The sequence below is a fragment of the Gossypium hirsutum genome, chromosome A04 (genome assembly GCF_007990345.1).
Source record: "Gossypium hirsutum isolate 1008001.06 chromosome A04, Gossypium_hirsutum_v2.1, whole genome shotgun sequence".
In the NCBI taxonomy this organism is placed as follows: domain Eukaryota; kingdom Viridiplantae; phylum Streptophyta; class Magnoliopsida; order Malvales; family Malvaceae; genus Gossypium; species Gossypium hirsutum.
Genome location: NC_053427.1, coordinates 7,062,751 through 7,086,801, shown reverse-complemented (window position 1 = coordinate 7,086,801; position 24,051 = coordinate 7,062,751). Strand labels below are relative to the sequence as shown.

Genomic DNA, 24,051 nt, shown 5'->3' with positions numbered 1-24,051 from the left:
GAGTAAAAAAAAATGGCTTAATTATTTTTTCCTTTTTTAATTTGAGGACTTTTTACATGCTTAAACTACATATTAATAAACATATTCGAATTATAAAATAAATTTATGAAATCAAATTTAGATATTACAAAAACTATATACTTAGAGAGAGAGAACCCACCGCGGATTCAACTTAAAAAGAAAGTTTTGGAACTGAAAAACTTTTCTACCACCCCGGAATTCAATACCTTCACGGCTTCCTCAGACTTAATACAACAAGGTGTCTTGTATTGGTTGATGGAAGCTCCCTTTGATACATAAAAGTCCATAAGTGCATCAAATGTTCCATGCTTTACCACTCTCAACTCTAATGCTGCAATTTTATTGGCTTCTCTAAGGGATTTATATGTGAAATCCAATGATTCTTCCACTATGGAGCAGCATTGTTCCATTATCTTGGCATCAAGTTTTGGGCATCTAGTACTTTCTTTGAACTTGAGTTCCCAAAACAATACATACCGGCCTGGTATCGATGATGTCTCCGCATAGCTACTGAATGTCATCAGCATGAAACCAAGTGGTTCAAGATGGCGTTTTGCGTTCCCGATGGCCTTCAAGAGGTCTGCCTCGCTTGTTTTGTCCATATCAATACTCAAAACAGTATTCCGTCGTTCGACAAATTGGAACTGTGGAGAGTTGTTATGGAAACCGGTTAACTTGAGAACATCTCCAACTCGGTACCGATACAGGCCTGAAAAGACAATTAAAACACTCTATTAACCAAAAGAAATCTAATGTTTCAAATCTAAAACAGGAAATGGGAAATATTACCAGTGAAAGTTGTGACAACAACCTCGTAATATTGACCGAGTTTCACATTTGCAAAATCAACAGGTCCAACATTTCCATTTGCATTTGTGATTTCCGATGACCATTGACTTGAAACACCATCAAAATCGGATTCTTGAGCCTTCTCTCCCCCGTCTTTATCCACAGGGAGAAACTCAAAGTATGCCATGTTTGGGAGAAAGGTGTAAGAGACATCGTAGGGGTTGCTTAGAGGAGTTAAATTGATCCCGAAAGTAGACTCCGATGAACCATAACTTGGTGAAACTAAAGGGACCCCACCACCATAAAAATCAAGCAATGAAATGTATTGGCTCATGGTACCAGTAATGACGGAATTAATATATTTTGCTTCAGGCCAAAGTTTCTTAATAATCCCTTCCCATGATTCATTGCCACAGATGTGTTCAATCGTATCAGCCAATTCTGGATTAGGCCTAGTCAGGATCAATGACACTGCGTTCCTACAACCAAGGTCAGTAATCCAATCACTAAGGTAACCAGTTCTTATATTCGAACACAGTTCATTCCAGTGATCTTCTAAGAACTTGATGCTCCTTGCCAAAACGGATCCAAAGATTGAACTGATTGAAACAACATGATCACGTCGTAGCAAACCAGTAAGCAATTGGCAGTACATACTTTGCTTGTGGTCCAAGCAGAGGATCGTCTCAATAGGACTTGTGCAGATTTTAGGCGCACTTTTTTTGAAGCTATCGCTCATGAAATAGCACGATGAGAGTGTTCTCACTGTTAGACCTGATGGAGTTTCACTCCCTTTCTTGACAAAAAAAAGGCTCATAGTTTTGCCTTTTTCCAAGCCATCAAAATATCTGTCATACCATTAAAAGAATGAAAAGAAAAGAGCAAGTTAAACTAGTTATTTCTTTAGACTATGTTACTCGAACACCGGCGCGAGTGTGTGAAGTGTGATATAGATGTAAATTTTTCCCAAGATGGTTATGTTTCTACATCATTCTTCAAACCTATATCCTTATATGCACCACCATGAGTGTTAAACATGGACACTAGCAAAAATAAAGAGTCGGAGTAATATAGATTTAAGCTACATAGTAATAAGTAATACCAACAAATTAATGAGGGTGGTAAATTAAAATTTCAACATCAGATTACACTTTGGATCAAAGTTCATGGCCTTTTTAACTTTTAAAGGATTGTGGGTGATTTGGGTTTTGTGATTCAGGTGTTCTGGTTAAGTGCTGATCTTGGCTCCAATTTCTGCCTTTTTGTGTTTTCTAAACAATGCTCAAGAGGTATTTGATGATTTGCCCCTTGGAATAACAAAGCCTGGGTATTCTTTTTAAGGAAAATTTGGGTGATTTTGTAATGGTAAGTGCCCAACTTTTTTCAATAAAAATGCAGAAAATTAAGGCTTCTTACCTTTTCACGATTGGATCAACCAGGGTGAGTTCTAACGTCTTTTTCTCAAAATTTTCAGCTGTCATAGGTATCAACTTCGGCTGCCCTCCTGAAGTACCAGAGCTGCATCAAAATTTAATGGTTTAAGAACATAAAAAACTTACTGAAATCTTTCAAAAATTAAGAGTAAAAAAAAACTAAGAACAAGTTGCATACCTTTGGATGAACTCGGAGATGGGGTCAGCTAAAAGGATATTTGAAGTCTCCCCATTGGCAATTCGATCGATGTAAGGCTTTATATCTTCGTAAGTAACAATGGGTACATTGTTTTTGAAGAGTTGTTTATCAGTTTGGCCATGGAGGAATCGACTTAGATATTCAGTTCCAGCATTTCTCATCAGTATCTCCTCTAATACTTGTTCTTGAATTCGATGACCATTTTCGGTTAATTCCTCCAAAACTTTCCACCCATTTTCATAATCATTCGTTTCCATCTGATCAGCCATGAAAACAGGGATTTTTTTTTTAATGAGCTGATAAATATTCTAACACTTCAAAGACAGGATCACGATTTCTTTTTGTGGATATGTTTGAAGCGGGATAGATGATTATGATTCTGAAACTGGTTAACACAACTGATGTGATGGCGGCCGTACGGACTGTACACCGCACAGAAAGATAACAAATCCTTTAAATTAGTGCATTAAATAAAAAATTATAAAAACTTTTATAAATAAAAAATAAGAATATACATTAAAAGTTAAAAAAAAAACATTTGGTCTCATTATGAATTTCGTTAAATTCTACTATTAGTCCCTATACGTTATAAAAGTTATGGATTTAGTCTTTATCTTTGTACTTTTCAAATTTGAAAATTTCAGTCGTCACCATAAGTTTTTATTATTTCCAAAATCTGATGCGCCAAATACATTATCATATGTGTAATGTCATGTAAGCTTGTTATTCACATATTACTTACAAAAAATATAGTTAATAGATTAACGACTATCATTTGTGTCAAGATTGAAATTTCAAGATTAACGATTATCAATTAATGGACTTCTGTTTTCATTCGTTGGTCTTTGCGAACATCTTTGTCTTCAAGATAGTCTTTGGCAGACATTCCACATAAGATAGTCTTTAGTGGACTTCCCTTTTGCTAGCGATCTTGTTGCCAATACACATTTAGGAATAAGTTTGGTAGAACCGTCTCACTTCCTCATGACCCCTATTGACTTGTCTGTCACCTTTGGAGGACTCTTATTGACAAATACTTCTTTGCAATTACTTTAAAGAAAATACTTTTTTTCCACACATATCTACGCATAAGGCACTTTTACATATTCCTCCTGCCTTCGCATCTTGACTGTACCTCTTATTAGCATACTTGCTTACATTCCTATACGCTATAACTGTTGTAATTGACTTTGTCACGCTAAGGGTTTCCACATATATACCCCGACTGGCTTCACTGTCTACTATCCTAGTGGACTTCATTTTGCCAAAAGGTGTACCTATCCTTCACTAGATCATGCCATGACTCGCCATGGATTTTTGACTTCAAGGATTCAATAAACCTTTTTAGATGTGTCGCTTCGTAGAGGTTATAGATAACCGTTTTCATGGTTTCGCTTCGTAGAGCACGTAGATAACCATTTTCATGGTGCCGCCAAACTTCCTCAAATTGTAACACCCCAAACCCGGCCTAGATGTTATGGCCAAATCTGGCGATGTCATATGGAATGGATTTTGAAAACGGGGTTATCTCGGTAGAAACCAATTTTGATTATTCAACTCGTATTTGTTTATATTTATTCCCAAAACGTTTATTTAATTAGTCGAAATGTCTTAAGATGTACATCTTTTTAACAGAAGCTTATAAAATCATTAAGTTCAGGAAAAATCATTCAATATTTTTAGAAAGCCTTTGTTCTTGGTAAAATCCGAGCTTTTGTCAAGTTTGGAAACATTAAAAGCATAATACGCAGTCAAACCCAAATTAAAACAATAGTCCGAAAGTCCACATTTTACAAAAATACCCAAAAAGGAATAAAAATTTAAAGTAAAACCAAATGGGAAATAGTATGTAATAGGTGGTCACCGTCAAGTACTCCGTTGCACTGATCCGCTAACTCTTTAGATTACCTATACAGATCAAACAGAAAAGAGTGAGTTTACGTAAACTCAGTGTGCAACCCCACAAAATTAAGCATGCACACACATTCAGTAAAACAGAATTGGTTAGATACAGATTCGAGCCTAAGCCCATTACAGATACAGATACACAAATCAGAATCATAATCTTACCCCCATCCTTTACACACCATCTCTGACCATCCTTACACACCATATAGTACCGATGTGGCACATAACAGATATAATGCAACAATGCTGCCAGATAATAGTCGTAAATTACCTTTTAGAACACTTCTTCCAATATACATCATCCCAACCCCAATATCAGGTACACAAAAAAACACTAGTATAGAAAAATAATCTAACATGCTCACATGCTTATGATCGTATACAGATAGTAGATAATAGTGCAAGTAGACATGCATCAGAATTCTAATCAGATCAGAATATCAAACAGACAGTTCATACAGTTTAGGGTTTAATTAGCTCTTATCGACCCTACAATAAGCCCACAGTCGTTTAGGACGACTCGTGCAACCTTAGGGAAAAATTCAGATAAATGAGCCTACATGCCCGTGTGGTTTACCTGTGTGGGCCAACATGCCCAGATTGGTTTTGCCCGTGTGGGTCACATGGCTTGGCCTAGATATCACACGCCCGTGTAGGCCCATACGCTCAATTTGGCTTAGCCCGTGTGGCTCACACGGCCACACTCTGGTCATTACATGGTTGTGTCTTGCTCACGGCCTAGCTTTCGTCGATCACACAGCCGTGTAGCTTCAATAGTTGGATTTTTTGGCTTTCGCCGAATCTCATTTTTCTGCGTTTCGGGTACACACCTGATTCTGTTTCGCAGCAAACCCAATCCCTAGACCAACAAATCCTATATTTGCCAACAATTGATCATATTAGTCGTTTAAAACATGTGATTAAATTGAACCACATCAAGAAAAACAACTCTTAAAACGTTCAAAAATCCTTACCTTAAGACGAGCAACGATAATTTGCGTGATTAAAGCGTCGATTGGAAAACCCCAGCACCTTGAACCTCTCTTAAACATAAAACGAATCCATTACCCACTGATTCATAAGGTAAAATAAGAGATGCATCTACCAAACTTACCAGTAACATACAAAGAGTACAGAAATAACAGAATACCGAGCTTTGGCAGTAAAAAGAAAGCAGAGAGGATGACGGTAAGAAGGAACAAAAAGAAAAAGAAAAGAAAAGTGACAAAGAGCAGAAAAGACAAATTTTTTTCCTGGAGGTGAGAGATTTTTGGGAAAAGATGAGTTTCACTCAATTCCCACTACTTCCACAATCTTAACCATCCACTACTCAGAATTTTAATTCCACTGAAATGCTAACACAAAATTCGAGCAAAAATAATATTCATGCTTGCACAGGGATTCGAACACAAGACCTTCACCAAACTAACACTCAACTTAACCACCAAACCAGCAAGCCCATTCTAATGTAATATAACAATCAATTAAATATAAGTCCACTGAACAGAGATAAGGCTTAATTCAAAAAAATAATAAAATTTGCTAAAGGTAATACTTGAACTTAGGACCTCACACACACACCCAGAACACTTAACCACTAAAGCAAAGGCATAGTTGTGTTGGATTTTACAGAAGTAGAAACAAAAACTTTGGGGCGTTACACAAATCCCCTATCAATCCGTCCATTCTTTCATTATGCCAATTTTTCTATCTTCAATTGACCTGCCTTTTATATGCATACATTTCACGAATAACATTATGCTTACTATCATAACATGTAGTATGCCATATGTTAATACATCAATACACAACCATATTTTGCATCCAGTGAACATACTTGCAAGCATTCATATATTTATGCATATTTATTCATACATAACTTTCTCATTTAACATAATCATATACAACCATGGAATTCAAACTAAACCCATAGCAAACATACAAGCAGAACATTTAAGCAACACTGTTGAAACCAATTTTATAGGGTTGAAAAATGGGGATCGACTTTTAAAAAATGAAAATTGGGAGTCGCCACCAATCTTTTTTGTTTAGGTGTGATCGGATCACCTAAGAATTTGGTTATTTTAATAAAATATTTCTTTTTACTAAAACAATGATTTTGGCCTACGTAAATATGAGAAAACGGGTTCGGGAGTCGGTTACGTATGTGGAAGGATTAGCACCCTCATTATGCCCAAAATTGGTACCAAATCGATTAAATACTGTTCTTATGTCTGAGGTTTAAAACAGTTTTTGAAATGTGGTTCCTTTTATAATCATTTGAATATGCCAAATTGGTCATCAAAATTCTCTTGTTTCAGAGGAATACAGCATCACATCCAGCACAATAGGACACGATCCTCTATACCCTCGAAAACACGATAAATTTTGACTTCCAAAAGTTTATATGTTGAAAATTACAAAAGGATGCCCAATTATTTAGTCCAATGAAAAATCAAAACCCAGCACGGTAGGGCACGATTCCTCGAACTTCCAAACATTGAACATGGCCTCGCTTTAGCATTTAGAAAACACGAGTGGAATTCCAAAGGAATATTCGATTATTTTGAACAAACGGGAAATCGCAACCCAGCACGATAGGGTACTATTCCCCGAATTGCCAAACACCGAACATTACCTTATTTTTGAAGAATTTTTAAAGACATGAGTGAAATTCCAAAGGAACATTCGATTGTTTTGAACAAACGGGAAATCGCAACCTAGCACAATAGGGCACGATTCCCCGAATTTCCAAGCATCGAACATTGCCTTCGTTTTTAAGAATTTTTAAATGGATAATTATAAAACTAGTTTAAAAAGAATTAATTTGACTTGAAATAAAACGAAATTAATCTTAAAGATTTGGATCTCAAAAAACCACATTTTGTAAACCAAGTGAAAAACAATGATATGGGGTAATACACACGTAAGATACAACCAATTAACAAACTAATAATTAAGTATAACTAACTTAGGAAAATATAATCGAACTCACAAGCATGGATGAACAATGATTGATTTAATGATATAAAAAAAATGAATATGGCACAACCAATAGACATAGTATACAAAACAATGTGGATAAACTACAAACACAATAATTATTAAAGCAAAGATTATGAAAAAGGAAATTTGAGTCCAAATAATATGCATAAACATGTTAAAGATGATGTATCCATTTAAAGTTGACAAATATACATGCATATAAAATAGTATTTAAATGTGAAATTTTAAATCAAAACAATATGTAGTAAAATGTATTCTAAAAAAATGACTCATGTACGTAAATATATATATAAATTTAAGAGAATTCACAAAATAATTTAGCATGGGACTAAATATGTACATAGAATTAAATTATTTATTATACATGAGCAAATATACATGAAACATTTGAACAAGTGTTATAGAATGGATATTTTGAATCAAATAATATATGAAGCAATTTAAAATAAGTAGTTTAAAATGCATAACATCCAAAACAATTTAAATATCGGTGGAACAATTTAGGCTAAGTAATAAAATTATTTTAGAATGAATAATACAAAAAAGATTTAAGAATAGACTATATATAAAGCTTTTAAAAGTAAATAATATAAATAATCTTAAATAATATATATAGTAAAACAGTTTACAATAAATAATGTGAAGAAAAAATGAAGTTAAAAAGTTAAGGATTAACTTGTAATCAAAATAAAACATGAGGGATAATTTATAAATAAAAGAAACCCAAAACAGGGACCAGTGCGCAATATGCGCAGATGTGCAAGGACTAGAGTTGGAATTATTCCATATCCTTGTTGAAGCGCGGACCCAATTGCAAATAAGCACAAATTACAAGTCCAAATTAAAAAAATGGAACAAAACCAACTGGACGCGATTGACTGCACTTGCGAAAGGGGAGGACTTGGCATGCAAATAACTCCTCACCTCGAAAACGCGCGGATCCCAGGGGCAAAGAATCGGATCGGGCCGGGTATAGCCAGTACAGCACCGTTTTGGAGCCACTAGAACAGGCTCAAAACGCCACCGTTTCTGGTCCTTTAAAAAGACTGAAACCAGCTTCTTTCAGTCGAATCAAACGCTAGCCCCTTTTCTTCTCAACCAGCAAACCTTGAACCCCTGGCTTTGTACACCGATCCATCACCAAAAATGGCAGCCAGCAATTTCGGGGCCGTAAGAGGTCATTTTTTTAGCCACGAAACCCCCTATTGTCTTCGATTTCGACGAAGCAAGGGAGAATGGACAGCTTATTCGCAAGGTATCATCCTTTCTCTTTTCTTTTTTGAATGTAAATGATGAAAAAAATCGAAAGAAGCAGGTAACAAAATATGGGAAACGGATATCACCTTCAAATATTGGTTGTTTTTTTTTGTATTCTATGTGTATAATATGCATCTGTAAACTTACAAACTGAAGAAATACCTTGGCTTTATAGCCGAAGGGATTAAAATGATAGAACTAAATAAAAAGAAAATACAATATTCTTTGTTTTTGTCTTTGTTTTGCTGTGCTTTCGTCCTTTTTGCAGGTACGGAGTATGCGTGGCTCGTGTACATGGCTGTGCTGGGGCTTGGCGTGAGGCGTACGGAGGCGCGCGTGGTGGTCGTACGGTGCTGGAGGCGCATGGAGGCTGGGGCTTGGCTGCGGCGCAAAGTGGGAGAAGCCCTAGGGTTTCTATTAGGGTTTTAATTTTTTGGGCTTGCTGGGCTGTGAATTCTTGGGTCTAGACTTGTTTGGGCTTGTATTGGGTTTGTATTGGGTCTGGGACTTGGGTTATGTAATTGGACATTTTAATGGACTGTTAACGTTTGATTTAATTTTTATTTATTATTTTTATTTTGGATTTTGGTTCTGACGTGGGCCCGGGCAAATTAGCCCGTTTACAAACACAATAACCAACAAACACACAAAAGTGTAGTATGAAACTTACCTGCTGTCCTTCGTCCTTGCCAACTTAGCTTTTTCATATGCTATAGCCTCCTTCGCCCTCAGGGGCGTAGCCAGGGGAGCTGGCATGGGCCCCGGCCCCCCTAAAATAGAAATTTTCATTTTAGACCCTTGAATTTTTTAAAAATTTTAAATTAGTAAAGGTAAAATTACACTTTGCCCCCTAAAATTATAAAAATTTAATTTAATCCTTTACAAATTATAAAAATATAAACTATAAAAAATTAAAATTTCATCCGGCCCCCCCTAAAAAAATTTTTTAGCTTCGCCCCTGTTCGCCTTGAAAGCTAAATATGATAACCAAATATATCGATTAAATTGAAGGAATTTGAATTTAAACCCAGAATCTAATATCATACAAAAACTTTTTTTTCAAAGATTTCAAATATCCTTATTTCTTTTTTCTCAATTTTATGAATACAGAGAGATGAAGAAGCTTACCAACTCACCAGATTCTCTACTTTCCAGACTCAAACTTCACGATCACTATCTCATGTAGAGCTTTCATCAACTTTCTCTTCTTCGGAGCAACTGAAGGAGATGATGTAGGCGAAAAGAAAATGAAATAAAAATGAGAAGAATTTTGCCTCTTGAAAAATCCTTCTGACACATATATATAACCATTCTTTCACGGTCACCAAAGTCTCAAATAATCTATTCATTAGTAATCATTCTACTTCCTACTAAGGAACCAGTTAGTTCCAACTTAATTGAACCAGAATTGAAACCTAACTTATTATCATTCAGTCATTAAAATTCCTAGATTTTTCAGTAGAGCTTGTCGACTTAATATATTTTTCAATTAACTACTAAATCTTTCTTAATTATTGGACCTTAATTGAAATTAAGTGTGACATGCCTCAAATGAGTCAACTCTGGCTCCTTAACAGATGAGGAGATTATTTCTTTACCAGTCACCGTTTAACCTTGTAGAACGTAAAGGTTGTCGGTCTTTCAACCTCTCTTTAGAATGAGAGCTCCACAAGATAACTTAATGTTACTTGACTCGGTAGTGATCCTACAATCTTTTGAGTTTAAATTTCCCAATGAGATGAGATTCTTTTTCAAGTCAGGCACATGCCTGATATATGATAGTGTCCTAATGATTCTATTGTACATCCTAATCTAAACGGTGCCAATAACGATTATCTTACAGGGTGAATTGTTCCCCATAAACACAAGTCCACCTTCAACTGGACTATATGTGGAGAACAAGTTCTTGTTTGGTCACATATGGAAGGAGCATCTCGAATTCAGAATACACTTGGACGTAAGTTTAGACTTTTTCGCTGTAGACACCAACAACCAATCATCACCATTGTCTTAGACCACACTAACATTAACTACCTTAGCCTTCTATTCCTTGTAGCTCTTAGCAACCCTCTTGTTTTTTATTTTTCAACTTATAACATTCTGCCTTTATGTGACCCAACTTCTTGCAATAGTTACATCTCTTGTCACGATTCTTCGACTTTGATCTCGACCTAGATTTGTTCTGACCTAGATCTTTAGGTTGTTGCCTGCTTCTATCAACCAAAAGTGAAGCTTGACTACCAAACTTGCTACCCAAACCTAACTCATTATTGAACTTTTCTTTGTTCGAAAAGTTACCTTTCACATCTTCAAATAAGAGTTTATCTTTGCCATAAATCAAGGTCTTCCTAAAAGTTTTATACGAAGGGGGCAAAAAGCACAATGATAGCATAGTTTGATCTTCATCATCTATATTAACCTCCACATTTTTCAGACCATTCAAGAGAGTATCAATTGACTGGTGTGACCCTTAAGGTTCTCACCTTCGTCCATATGGTACGTAACGTCAGGCATATTTCGGGCTTTTTTCGATTTCTCATCGATCACCTTTCTAAGTGCTTGAAAAGAGTTTGATAAATGCGAGCCCCACAATATGTAAATTGTAATAAAAAACTAAAATTGTAAAAAATTATCATAATTTTGTATAAATTGAAACTAAAAAATATTAAAGGAATTAAACTTATTAAAAAAACAAATTCTATAACAAGTATAATGGAGTAAAATGTGCTTTTAGATAATCTTACACCCCGTAAACGAATTTTATATTTCAACCAAATAAACCAAATAAAATAATATCACATTCCCCCGTAATTTTGCAATTTTATAATGCCATTATTGAAAATAATCTAAACAAACCAAACGCTTGGAGTACTTTTACCTTTCTTTTTAAAGAACAATATTATTATTTAAAATTTTGATATTTTGTATTTTATATGATAATTAAAATATTCTTTTATATTCTATATTTTCTATGACCGTTCGAGAGAAGAAATTGATGCAGTCATGGATTAACAATTCAATCGTTTAATGGATGAACCAATAGATTGATATCAAGAAAGAAATCAGGAACTAAAGTTGAAGAAATAATTAAAAGCAAATACAATCATCTCATTGATTCTTTTAACAAATTTGCTAAGAAATTCAACCAGATTTAGGAGACCAACGAGAACACTAGAATCAAAAGCTATATTTATTTCCATCAAAGACTCACCTGCTAAAAGATATAAAAAAGCTAATAAGATTCCAAGTTCATGCAAGATTTCCATTGCTGAAGAACTTCCCAACAACCCTGGAATCCAGTATTTCAATGGCTTCCTTAATTTTAAGGCAACAAGGTGTCTTGTATTGGAGAGGTGCAGCACCCCTCGATACACAGAAATTCATCAATTCATCAAATGCTCCGAATTTCACCACCCTGATCTCCAACGGTCCGATCAAATTCATCTTCCTAAACAACTTGTAAGTGAAATCGAGCGATTCTTCGACTCTACGGCAGCATTGTTCCATCGTATTAGAGTCGAGTTTTAGCTGATCAATGTTGCTATCTCTCAGCTTTAGCTCCCAGAACAGTACATATCGACCCGGTATGGACCATGTGTCGGCAAAGCTACTGTATGCCGTCAAAAGAAAACCGCGGGGTTCGAGTTCGATTTCGGCAGCTTTGATAGCCTTGCTGAGATCGGCTTCACTTGTTTTGTCCCTGTCGATGCTCAAAGCCACGTTTTGTCGTTCCACAAATTGGAATTTCGGAGATTTGTTGTGGAAACCAGTTACCTTTAGAATATCTCCAACTCTGTATCGATATAAACCTGCAAAAGACAAACAAGAAATATGATATCATGCTAAAATGAATCAGTAAAAATGCATTTCCAACGGAAATTTTTTTCGAATACACCTGACATTGGAAGGGTCAGATTGGTTTTTAGTTGAATTACTCTGATAGTGGTCAAAATTAGTTTCAGGTTTGATTTCGGGTTTGAGTTACTTCGAGTATTTTCATTTAGTTCCGATTATTTTGGGTTTTCTTAGTCAAGTTTGACATTGGATTTAGAACATTTTGAATTGTTTGTTCCTGTCATTTTAAGTTACTTTATTAGGTTTGGATTATTTTAAGCTTAGGTTTTTCAGTGTTTTGAAACCGGATTGGTAGTTAATCTGGTTAGATTACCAATTTTTTTTTATTTGGGCGATTCAAGCAAATAGATTATTTAAAAAAATTAGAAAAATAAAAAATATGAAATTAAAAAACTCAGTTTAATTAATTTTTAATTCGATTCCAAGTCAACTGATTTTACATCTCTCATTGATAAATACCCTAATCGATTCAGTTTAATCAATTGGGTTCTGACATTACTAGCTTTTTAAGTTTAGTATGTTAATTTGGGTTACTTTCAAGTTCAAATTGACTAGGTTTAAGTTATTAACTTTTAATAGTGAAATTAAACTGAATCGAATTCAGATTAATCAATTTGAATTTTTATATTGAAGATTTTGATTAGTACAAAAGATATAAAAGAGAGATGAATTTTTTTCTTCACCACTTTGTTACTTTGTAGCTTAATAATTAGATTGAAGAATTTTCCATCCTCAGTATCATGTAGAGCCAAACGGATGTAGTCTACGATATTTTTAAGAAAACAGAAAATTTGAGATAAATTACCTGCCAAAGTTGTGACCACAACTTCGTAACACTGACCGATCTTCACATCAACAAGATCAACAATTTGAGCATTGCCATTCTCCAACTTTTCAATGGATTCTTCATTAGAGACGCCATTAAAATGAAGCTTTTGAGCCTTTTGTGGGCTCTCTTTATCCACAGGGATGAACTCAAAATAAGCCATATTTGGAAGAAATGTGTAGGAAACATCCCAAGGCTTGTTTAAAGGTTCCATATTGATCCCAAAACATGCTTCTGAAGAATTATAAAACGTTGAAATTATAGGCAACCTTCCACTATAATAATCAATTAAACCAATGTATTGACTCATCGAACCCGTAACAATGGCATCGATATACTTTGCTTTAGGCCAAAGTTTCGTGATTATCCCTTCCCACGATTCGTTCTCGAATATCGGTTCGAGTAAATCGGCTAATTCCGAATTAGGTTCTAAAAGGAACGACGACATGGGAGTTCTACAATCCTGTTCGGTGATCCAATCGCTGAGATGGCCGGTTCGGATGTCGGAGCAAATGTCCTTCCTATGATCTTGCAAGAACTTGATGCAATTGGGAAAAGTCGAAGCGAAGATAGTACCGATACGGAGAACCTCGTGTCGTCGGATTAGGCCGATGAGTAACTGACAATACATGCTTTGGGGCTTGTTTAAAGACAGGATGATTTCAATTGGAGTGGTGACATATTTACAGACAGTGGTTTTGAAGGTGGGGCTTGATAAGTAGCTAGATGAGAACATTCTTGCTTTTAAACCAGATGGAGTGTCGAAATCTGGGTTACTGAATAAAAGGTACATTCCTTTGCCTTTGTCTAAACCCTCAATGTCTGCAGTTTTTGTCAATTTATTACAAACAAGTTAAAGCACACATTGAAATTATGATCATAGATATGGATACGTAATATAGGTACCGTAGATGATAGTAGTATTGAGTTAAATTACTATTTGGGACCTAAATTTGGTAATAATTTCACATTGGAACTTTAACTATTTTTTGGTTTAATCTAATATTGGGGCCTGAATTAAGAAATTTTTCACATTGGGACTTAAAATTTTTTTTTGTCAAAGTTAATCTCTGAAATTGGCAATTATTCTCATATTAGAGTTTGGAGTTAGCAATTGTTCTCGTATCAGAATCCGAACTTTAGGGTTTTTAAGGAAATATCAGGGGCTAACTTAGACTAAAAAAGTTCATACCACAATGTGTGAATAATTGCCAATTTTAGGGATTAACTTTGTCAAAAAAAATTTAGCCCTAATATAGGAACAATTATCATGTTGAAGGACTAACTTAAAAAAAATATTCAAATCGAAAAAAATTGTCAAGTTGATATCTCCAAAAATGATTTAACCCTTATATTTTTTTAGTCAAATTATAACTTTCATCATGGTACTATATTCAATTTCATGAATTAATCATTATAATTTGATTTGGTCCTCCTATAATTATTTTCTATAGAACCCTAAATTATTATTGATATTTAAATTATAATAGTGTTTATTTATTTTAAAAATAATTTGGGTTTGAATGTGTTATTTAAAAGGTGGAATTATTATTATAAAAGTGTGGGTAAAGATGGTTACTTGTGGATCACAGCTTCCATCAACATAGGGATTGAAGCCCTTTTCTGCGAGCATTCAGCAGTGGAAAGTACATACTTCGGCTCCCCTCCCGAGGTACCCGAGCTGCATCAAAACTTTGTTACGCCCAATTTCAATTGAATTCTTAATCCATGGCTAATGGTATCAGTTAATATTTAAATTTAGTGTAACAAGTGAATTTTAATATTAAAATGATTTGAAAAAAAAATCTGAACTCAAAATTACTTTAAAATAACTAAATTTAAGTATTATACTTAATGAAAATTTAAAATGATTTGATAAACTTGAAATATCTTGAGTTTAAGTGCTCAATCTAAATAAAAATATATATAAAATGCTTTAAATCTTAAATAATTTAAACTCGAAATAATTTGAACTTAAAATATATAGAATATAAAATAGTCTAAACTTATATGATCTAAAAATCTTTGAAATCTGATTCAATTGAGATTAACGCAAACCAATATGAGATCAACTCAACCTATCTAATTGATAAGTCTAGAATCTAGGGACAAATGTGAGGGGTAGGCCTCTACTAGAAAAAATGAAATTTGAGCCATCAAAAATGAAATAAATTATGTATCAAGTCCTACAAAGATGATGAAATTATAAATTAGTGCATTATAAAATTATGTTATAAAATTTATTTTCAATTCTTATCTCTTAAAAAAAATTTTGGATTCATCTCTACTAAAATCATAAAAATATATATATTAATTAGTACCTTAGGATGAACTCGATAATGGGTTCGGTAGTAAGGATATTCGGAGGCTCCCCGTCGATGACCCGGTCGATATAAGACTTGATATCTTCGTAAGTAACAACGGGAACATATTTTTTGAAGAGTTGCTTATCAGTTTGGCCATGGAGAAACTTGTTCAAGTAATCAGTTTCAGCATTTCGTTTCAATATGTTCTCCAATATTTTCTCTTGTTCTTCAACAGCATTGCTTGTTTGTTCCTCTATTTTTTTCAAAACATATTCAATCCTACTTTTCTCCATAATGAACTACTTTCAAGTGTAAGACTCTTTGAATATCAGCCTACGAAATAAAAACTATGCAACTTGGGAGACATGCATGGTCTCAAGATTGATATTTATAGTGAATAGCTTGGATTATTTATTACAAAATCAACCTTACGTAATGAATATATCACAGGCTCTCTCTATAATAATCATAATCGATAACTACATTTTATTATAATAGTCAAGTTTATGATAAAATCGATTTTTTATATTTTACTTTTACCATATCTTTGACGGCAAACATAAAATGTTTAAATTATATATAAAACGTATTAATATTTTATTTGATTTCAATAATCTTTAATAATTAGAATTATATTTATAAATTTTATTAAAGATGCGAGTTAAATCTTATTAATTAATAATATTGTTAATATATTATAGTTTTTATTTTGAAATTAAAAAAAATCAAATATGATCTAAAACTCAAATGTCGGTATAGATGTTTCAGATGCTGTTATAGGCATATAACCCCTCCTCAATTCAGAAATAAGAAGATAATGCACTTCAGCGCACTTGAATTCACATCTTTCTGAATTGACAATAATACCCATATCAATCGAGTTAAAACTCAATCAAAAAATATTGATATATTAAAGTTTATTAAATAAGTTTATGAAATAGAATAAACAAAATAAAAATGCATCCTTTTTAGGGTACAATTTAGCCAAGCATTTGAATTGCTATTTGTTAGGTCGTAAATAAATTGAAGATAAGCAATTATCAAAGTTAGGTGATGGCACGATAAGCACAGTAGAGAACAATTAATTTATTCATCTAACATTATCATATTAGGACACATTATTTGAGTGAAAAATAAAAACAAATATATTTATAAAAAAATCGATATAATTGAAGATTATTGTTTTAGTTTCAAATTTTATAAACGGATTTTTGATAATTTCACAATCTAATTAATGAGTGATATTAACTCATAAAAAATCCTCATAAAATAATTAAAAATAAATAAGCTTCTAATTGAAAACAACATTCAATTGAATTCTTCGAATTATGAATTGCACTAAATTAAGCTTACAAAATATAGTTTTTTTTTCCTGAAAAGACTATTAGAATATAGTGTGATGGTTAACATTAGAGGTGCTCGTGGGCTAGGTCAGGCCGAGTCTAAGCATGATATTAGCATACTTTATGCTTGCTCAAGCTCGGCCAGGTCCGAAATATGGGCTTAAATTTTTACCCAAATTCGTCCATATTTGCAAAAGATTAACTCAAGCCCATTTTAGACCCGTCTATATTATTTTTAATTTTTTAAAAAAATATTTAGATTATATTATTTTAATATTTAATAAAATTTTATATATCTTTTTATTTATTGAAAGTTTTTATATAGTTATCTTAACATTATTTTAATTTTCATATTAGAATAATATTATATATTTAGTATAAGTTTATTTTTTAATGTGTTCTAAATTACGTAATATATAAAAATAACATAATATAAAGTATTATAAACTTTAAAATGGATCAGCTCGGGTTGGGCTCGGGCCTTGAATGTTCAAGACCAAGCCCGACCTGTATTTTAAATGGGCCTAATTTTTTTTACCTAAGCCCATTTTTTTAGCCTAATTTTTTTGCCTAAACCCTCCCAAATTTCGGATGAGCTTTCAGACTTGAATAGGTAGCTCGACCCATTAACAGGTCTAGTTGACATGACGTTTGAATTGAAAATTGATAACATAGTAGTTGACATGATGCCTTATTATTTTATAATGATTTAATCAATTTTTTAATTGTTTTGACTCAGGAGAAAAGTTTATAAGAATAAATTGTGATGTAGGTAGTGCCTAAAAAGGAAATTAAAAATAGTAGTAATTTTTTATTTTTAAAAATATTTATAATTCTTAAACAAATTTTCTAAAATTATTTATATTATAGTTTTATAATTTTAAAATATTTTTCATAGTTTTTTTATATTGCTTATAATTTTCTAAAAAAATTATAATACTTTAATACTTTTCTAATTTTTATAAAATTTATTAATTTTTAATAACTTTTTAATAATTATAAATTTTTTCTATAGTTTTCAATAATCGTTTATAATTTTAATAATTTTTTATAACATTTTAATTATTTATAATAACTTTTTAGTATTTTTCTATTTTCTATAACTTTCAAATTTTTCCATGCCAGTGGTTATATTATCAATATTTTACTTCAGTCGCTACATCAGTTGTCGTGTCACCACTTAACAACCTATCAAAAGCTTTAACAAAAAACTATATTTAAGAAGTTTAGTTTAAAGTAATCCATGATTCGGAGGGTTATGATATATTTTCAATTAGTACCTTAATTAATTTTTAATTATTTTAAAAGTATATTTTTGCATTTAAGCATGAGTTAACGTTACCAATCAATTAACGCTAATTCAATTTCATAAAAAATGACGTTACTTCAATTTAAAATTAATTAAAAATAAATAAATTTATATTAATAAATATAATAATATTTGTTTCACTTAAAATAATAATTAATAATTTATTTTAAAATGTTATTTACTAGGCATGTTCATAAGCTAAGTTATCTGCCTAAGTTCCAAAGGTCTATTCAAAATTTGGATTAAAATATTAGGCCTAAAAATAGCAAAAAAAGTTAGGCTTATTTGAAATATGGGTCTAACTCGAATAAATATAAGATGTATTAATATCATATTTAAACCCAACCAATAAACTCCTCGATTATTTACATTCCCTTACCCACATTTTTACTTAAAAAAGTATGGCCTTTTACTTTATAAAAAATTAACCATCTTTTTAAAGAGAAAAATACTTTTTCATGCATTATTTTTCCAAAAAGAAATTAAATAAAAGACCTCCAACACAATCTTTGTATCAAATTCTAGTATAAATGTAAATTAAAAAGTAATAATTATCCACTCCTCTTAACATGAATTATTTTATTTTCTTAAGTTGAAATTAATTATATCACTTTTATACAAATACAGGGTAATTTCTTTTTAAAATATATATTTTTAAATAAAATTAGACTATAGTGCATCTACAATATGAGTAAAAGAAATTATGTAAAAAATTTATACCTATTAAAATATTATAAAAGAATTAAATCAAACTTTGGTTGAAATAATAAAGTTGAAAGTTTAAGAAGTATGACATTAAAGTTCAAATCTCATAATGTTAATTTTTATTAAATTTATATCAAAATATAAAAAGATAAAAACATCCTCCAATAATATAACCTACTTCGTAAAAAGTGTTTGGTTAGAATTTTTAAAATTTATTTTTGGAAGATGAAAATATGAAGAAATTAAAGTATAATATTTTTTTATTGTTTTCACTAAAAATGCTTTGTAAAATTGAAAAAGATGAAAAGAGTAGTTTTTAACTTTAAAAGAATTGATCTTGATTCAAATCCATATAAACACAAAAAAAATATTTGTTTCGATACTTTTTTTAATATCAAATTCGGTAACTTGATTCAAATCTATACTAATGTAAATTTTTTTATTTTTTTATTTATCATGTTTCTATTATATAAAAATTCGCACCAAAGAAATTTTGTAACACCTCAAAACTCGATCTAGAAGTTTTGATCGGATCTCGGAGGTCACATTGACCACCGAAGTGATCTAAAAGTAATTTGCAAAAGAATTATTTAAAACTTTTTTTGAATACAGTTTGCTAAAACCGAATTAAATAATTTAACAATTTATGGTTCAAAACTGTAATAAGTAGTGTTAAAAAATTCAAAAATAAAAACCACAGTTTCTAAAACTCAGTTTAAATAACTGTTGCGCGGAAGCGTGTGAAAGAGTAAAATTATTGTACTGAAAAATCACACTAAGTTCAATTCCCAGGAAAGAGAGGTGGATCACGAGGATCGCTTACATACCAGATCTTTCCTAGCCAGAATATCCCTCTATCGTAATTTAATAGCACAATAAATCACTACAATGACACTTGCAAAATATGCAGAACAAAAATAAAGAACACTAGAATTTTAACGAGGTTCAGCAAACTTTGCCTACGTCCTCGGGCACTACCAAATATATTTCACTCCAAAAATACAAGTGAAAGTTTACAAATAGGGAGAGAGAACAATTGCCTTAAGTAGAGAATGGCAAGTGTGGGATGAAGAAAGTAAGAAATGGTTAGGCCTATTTATAGTTGAGGTTCAAGGATTAACTTGCAATGTCCCTATACAATTAGGGACCAAAATTGCAATTATCCCATGCCAACTTTTAACCCAACTTGCCAACCAATTTTACTTTCTACTTTCGGTGCCCACCCTTTTTAACTTTTCAAACAATGGGTGGGTTCCAATAATCTCCACCTTGAAGATTTGATTAGGATAATCTTATCTTCACACAATTCTTTCTGCCTTAGACAACAATACTTGATAGTGCCTTCTTCAACTGTTAAACTTGCAGGATATTGATCAAGTTCAAACAATGTTCGAACTTGGTTGCTGTTACCACCTTGGTCATCATATTTGCGGGATTATTTGCAGTCTTGATCTTCTGAAGACAAATTTTCCCCTCTTCAATAATTTCCCGCACAAAATGGAATCGTACGTCGATATGTTTTGTACGTGCATGATAGACTTGATTCTTTGCTAAATGAATAGCACTTTGACTATCACAATACACGTTAATATGCTCCTGAACCAACCCCAAGGTTTTAGCCATACCTTGTAACCAAATAGCCTCATTTACAGCCTCTGTTATAGCCATGTACTCGGCTTCTGTGGTTGACAATGCAACTATAGACTGTAGTGTAGACTTCCAACTTATTGGTCCTCCAGCAAGTGTAAACACATAACCGGTGGTTGATCTTCGCTTGTCCAAATCACCGGCATAGTCAGAATCAACGTACCCAATAACACCTTTACCAAGTGTATTATCCTGCTTGAACAGTAATCCAACATCCACGGTCTTCTGAATATACCGTAGAATCCATTTCACAGCTTGCCAATGTCCTTTTCTAGGATTATGCATATACCTGCTCACTATACTAACTGCCTGTGAAATGTCGGGTCTTGTACACACCATTGCATACATCAAGCTACCCACTGCATTAGAATACGGAACTTGCAACATGTATTCTCGTTCCGTATTCGTCGAAGGAGATAGTTGTGCAGAAAGCTTGAAATGAGAAGCCAACGGGGTACTTACAGGTTTGGTCTGCTCGTTCATGCCAAACTGCTGTAGTACTTTCTTCAAATACTGCTTCTGAGATAAGCTAACTCTGCCATGAGCTCTATCTCTACATATTTCCATGCCGAGAATCTTTTTAGCTTCTCCTAGATCTTTCATCTCAAACTCGAGATTGAGTTGAGTCTTCAATCTTTCAATCTCAACTTTGCTCTTAGATGCTATTAGCATATCATCAACATATAAGAGCAAGCATATGAAAGTTCCTTCTTGTAGCTTCTGAAAATATACGCAATGATCAAATTTACTTCTTGTGTACCTTTGCCCTTTCATGAACTGATCAAATCGCTTGTACCACTGCCTCGGAGATTGTTTCAATCCATAAAGCGACTTTGTCAGTTTGCAAACCCAATTTTCTTTATCAGCAACATTGAATCCATCAGGCTGAGTCATATAGATTTCCTTTTCCAAATCACCGTGTAAAAATACTGTCTTCACATCAAGCTGAACTAGTTCAAGATCGTATTGCGCAACCAAGGCTAGCAAAATTCGAATAGACGAATGCTTCACAACTGGAGAAAACACTTCATTGTAGTCTATTCCTTCTTTCTGAGCGTAACCCTTTGCTACCAATCTAGCCTTGTATCGAATTTCATTTTTACCAGGAAATCCTTCCTTCTTTGCATATACCCATTTGCATCCAATTGCCTTCTTTCCCTTGGGCAGTCTCACCAACTCCCAAGTCCTATTTTTATGAAGAGACTGCATTTCTTCATTCATAGCTTGCTTCCACTTTACACCATCAGAGTTACTTATTGCTTCTGTGTAAGTGGAAGGAACATCATCATCTGCAATTGGAAGTGCATAGGCCACCATATCGTCAAAGCGAGCAGGCTTACGAATCTCTCTTCTTGGCCTCCTATATGCAGTTGAATCTTGTTGCTGTAGAAGTTCTTAGGTCGAAACTTCTTCATCATTTGTTCTTTCAATATTAGCTGGATCATCATTAACCTTTTCAAACTCCACTTGCTGCAAAGTACTACTGGTTTTGTCATCCTTTTGTGAATCCTCGTTCTTCATCATGGTTGATTCATCAAAAGTTACATCTCTACTGAAAACAATCTTCCTTGTATCAGGACACCAGAGACGGTATCCTTTTACACCACCAGTTATACCCATGAATAATGCTTTCTTTGCTCTTGGGTCTAACTTAGATTCTTTTACATGATAATATGCAGTGGAACCAAAAACATGTAAAGAATCATAATCAGTAGCAGGTTTACCAGTCCACATCTCCATAGGAGTTTTTCCATTTATTGCAGCTGATGGCAATCGGTTAATTAGATGGCACGCATATGTAACTGCCTCAGCCCAAAATTCCTTGCCCAATCCAGCATTGGACAACATACATCGAACTTTCTCCAGTATAGTCCGATTCATGCGTTCTGCCACCCCATTCTGCTGTGGTGTATCTCAAATAGTGAAGTGTCACACAATGCCCTCATCTTGACATACTTGTAGAAATGGATCATTTTTGTACTCAGTACCATTATCTGATCGAAGTCGTTTGACCTTTCGACCTGTCTGAGTCTCCACCATCTTCTTCCACTTCAGAAATGCATCCAAAACTTCATTTTTTCTTTTCATTAGATACACCCATACTTTTCTTGAATAATCATCAAGAAAAGTGACAAAATAGTGCATACCTCCCAAAGAAGCCACTTTGGTAGGTCCCCACACATCACTGTGAAATAGTCCAGAATTCCTTTCGTATTGTGAATTGCTGAACCAAATTTTACCCTCGTCTGCTTGCCCAAAACACAATGTTCACAGAATTCCAATTTGCAAGAATTTGCACCTTTCAACAAGCCTTGCTTCACCAAAGTCTGCAAAGCTTTTTCACCAGCATGTCCCAATCGCCTATGCCATAACCTGGTAGCCTCTGAATCTGCATCTTTCGCAGAAGCTGTTGATGTTGATCCAATAACTGTACTTCCATTTAAATAGTACAAGTTATTTCTTCTAGTGCCTTTCATCACCGTCAATACCCCAGCTACTACCTTTAGTAATCCATCTCTCAAAGTGATTGTGAGCCCTTTAGATTCTAGGGCCCCTAATGAGATGAGATTTTTCTTCAAGCTGGGTACATAGCGAACATCTGTCAGAACTTGGATTGAGCCGTCATGGTTCTTCAATTTGATTGTACCTACACCCATTGTCTTACAGGCACTATCATTGCCCATAAAAACAACTCCACCTTCTAGTTCTTCAAGACTAGAAAACCAGTCCTTATTAGGACACATATGGTAAGTACATCCCGAATCCAATATCCACTCATCCGTTTGACATGCCATTGCCATGCCAACCAAGCTAAAGTCTGACTCCTCATCATGCTCCGCTACACATGCATTAGAAATAGACTTGCCCTTTTGTAACTTAGGACAATTCTTTTTCCAATGCCCTTTCTCACGACAAAAGGCACATTCATCTTTGGCGGGTCTCCCTTTGGACTTACCCCTTCTACCAGGTTTGCTGCTGTGTGAACGACCTCTTACTGTTAAGACTTCTGCAGTTGTATCTCTGTGATCTCTTTTATCTTTCTTTCGAGTCTCAGATCTATACAACGCACTACAGACTGCATCAAATGTGATTGAATCTTTCCCATGAAGCAATGTGGTGGTAAGATGATCATATTCATCAGGAAGGGAATTCAACAACAATAATGCCTTGTCTTCATCTTCAAATTTCTCATCCAAATTTAGCAAGTCTGCTAAAATTTTATTGAATGAGTTCACATGGTCATTCATCGACATACCGGGTGCATACGTGAACCGAAAAAGTTTCTTTTTCATATAAAGCCTATTTTCAAGACTTTTCGTTAGAAACTTTTCTTCCAATGTATCCCACAGCTTCTTCGCTGATGTCTCCCTCATGACGGAGTACTTCTGCTCTTTGGCCAAACATAGGCGGATTGTACCACACGCCTGTCTATTGATCTTGGCCCAC

At 33.5% G+C, this 24,051-nt stretch overlaps 2 protein-coding genes and 1 long non-coding RNA gene across 3 annotated transcripts; 1 reads left to right on the top strand and 2 right to left on the bottom strand.

The window, feature by feature from the left end:
* Nucleotides 1-76: 76 nt before the first annotated feature.
* On the bottom strand, nt 77-2,907 carry LOC107948672 (indole-3-acetic acid-amido synthetase GH3.17). Its single transcript, XM_016883296.2, has 4 exons — nt 2,422-2,907; nt 2,227-2,328; nt 811-1,658; nt 77-730 (listed from the first exon to the last, which is right to left on the bottom strand). Exons 1-4 carry the CDS (start codon nt 2,709-2,711, stop codon nt 168-170), a joined length of 1,803 nt encoding a protein of 600 aa, XP_016738785.2. The 5' UTR covers nt 2,712-2,907; the 3' UTR covers nt 77-167.
* A 5,516-nt stretch (nt 2,908-8,423) lies between these two features.
* Nucleotides 8,424-9,170, top strand: LOC107948670 (uncharacterized). The gene is made up of 2 exons (XR_001697518.2): nt 8,424-8,611; nt 8,882-9,170. It is a non-coding gene; the product is annotated as an uncharacterized lncRNA (long non-coding RNA).
* A 2,530-nt stretch (nt 9,171-11,700) lies between these two features.
* Nucleotides 11,701-15,963, bottom strand: LOC107948669 (indole-3-acetic acid-amido synthetase GH3.17). The gene is made up of 4 exons (XM_016883295.2): nt 15,616-15,963; nt 14,874-14,975; nt 13,274-14,116; nt 11,701-12,422 (listed from the first exon to the last, which is right to left on the bottom strand). Exons 3-4 carry the CDS (start codon nt 14,085-14,087, stop codon nt 11,863-11,865), a joined length of 1,374 nt encoding a protein of 457 aa, XP_016738784.2. The 5' UTR covers nt 14,088-14,116; nt 14,874-14,975; nt 15,616-15,963; the 3' UTR covers nt 11,701-11,862.
* Between the last annotated feature and the right edge of the window lie 8,088 nt (nt 15,964-24,051).

Coding starts and splice junctions, on each gene's coding strand:
- LOC107948672 (XM_016883296.2), bottom strand. CDS start 2,711: ATGGCTGATCAGATGGAAACGAATGATTATGAAAATGGGTGGAAAGTT. Junction 2,329..2,421: donor ATCTCCGAGTTCATCCAAAG/GTATGCAACTTG, acceptor ATTTTGATGCAG/CTCTGGTACTTCAGGAGGGC. Junction 1,659..2,226: donor GTTGATCCAATCGTGAAAAG/GTAAGAAGCCTT, acceptor ATGGTATGACAG/ATATTTTGATGGCTTGGAAA.
- LOC107948669 (XM_016883295.2), bottom strand. CDS start 14,087: ATGTACCTTTTATTCAGTAACCCAGATTTCGACACTCCATCTGGTTTA. Junction 12,423..13,273: donor TGTGGTCACAACTTTGGCAG/GTAATTTATCTC, acceptor TGTCTTTTGCAG/GTTTATATCGATACAGAGTT.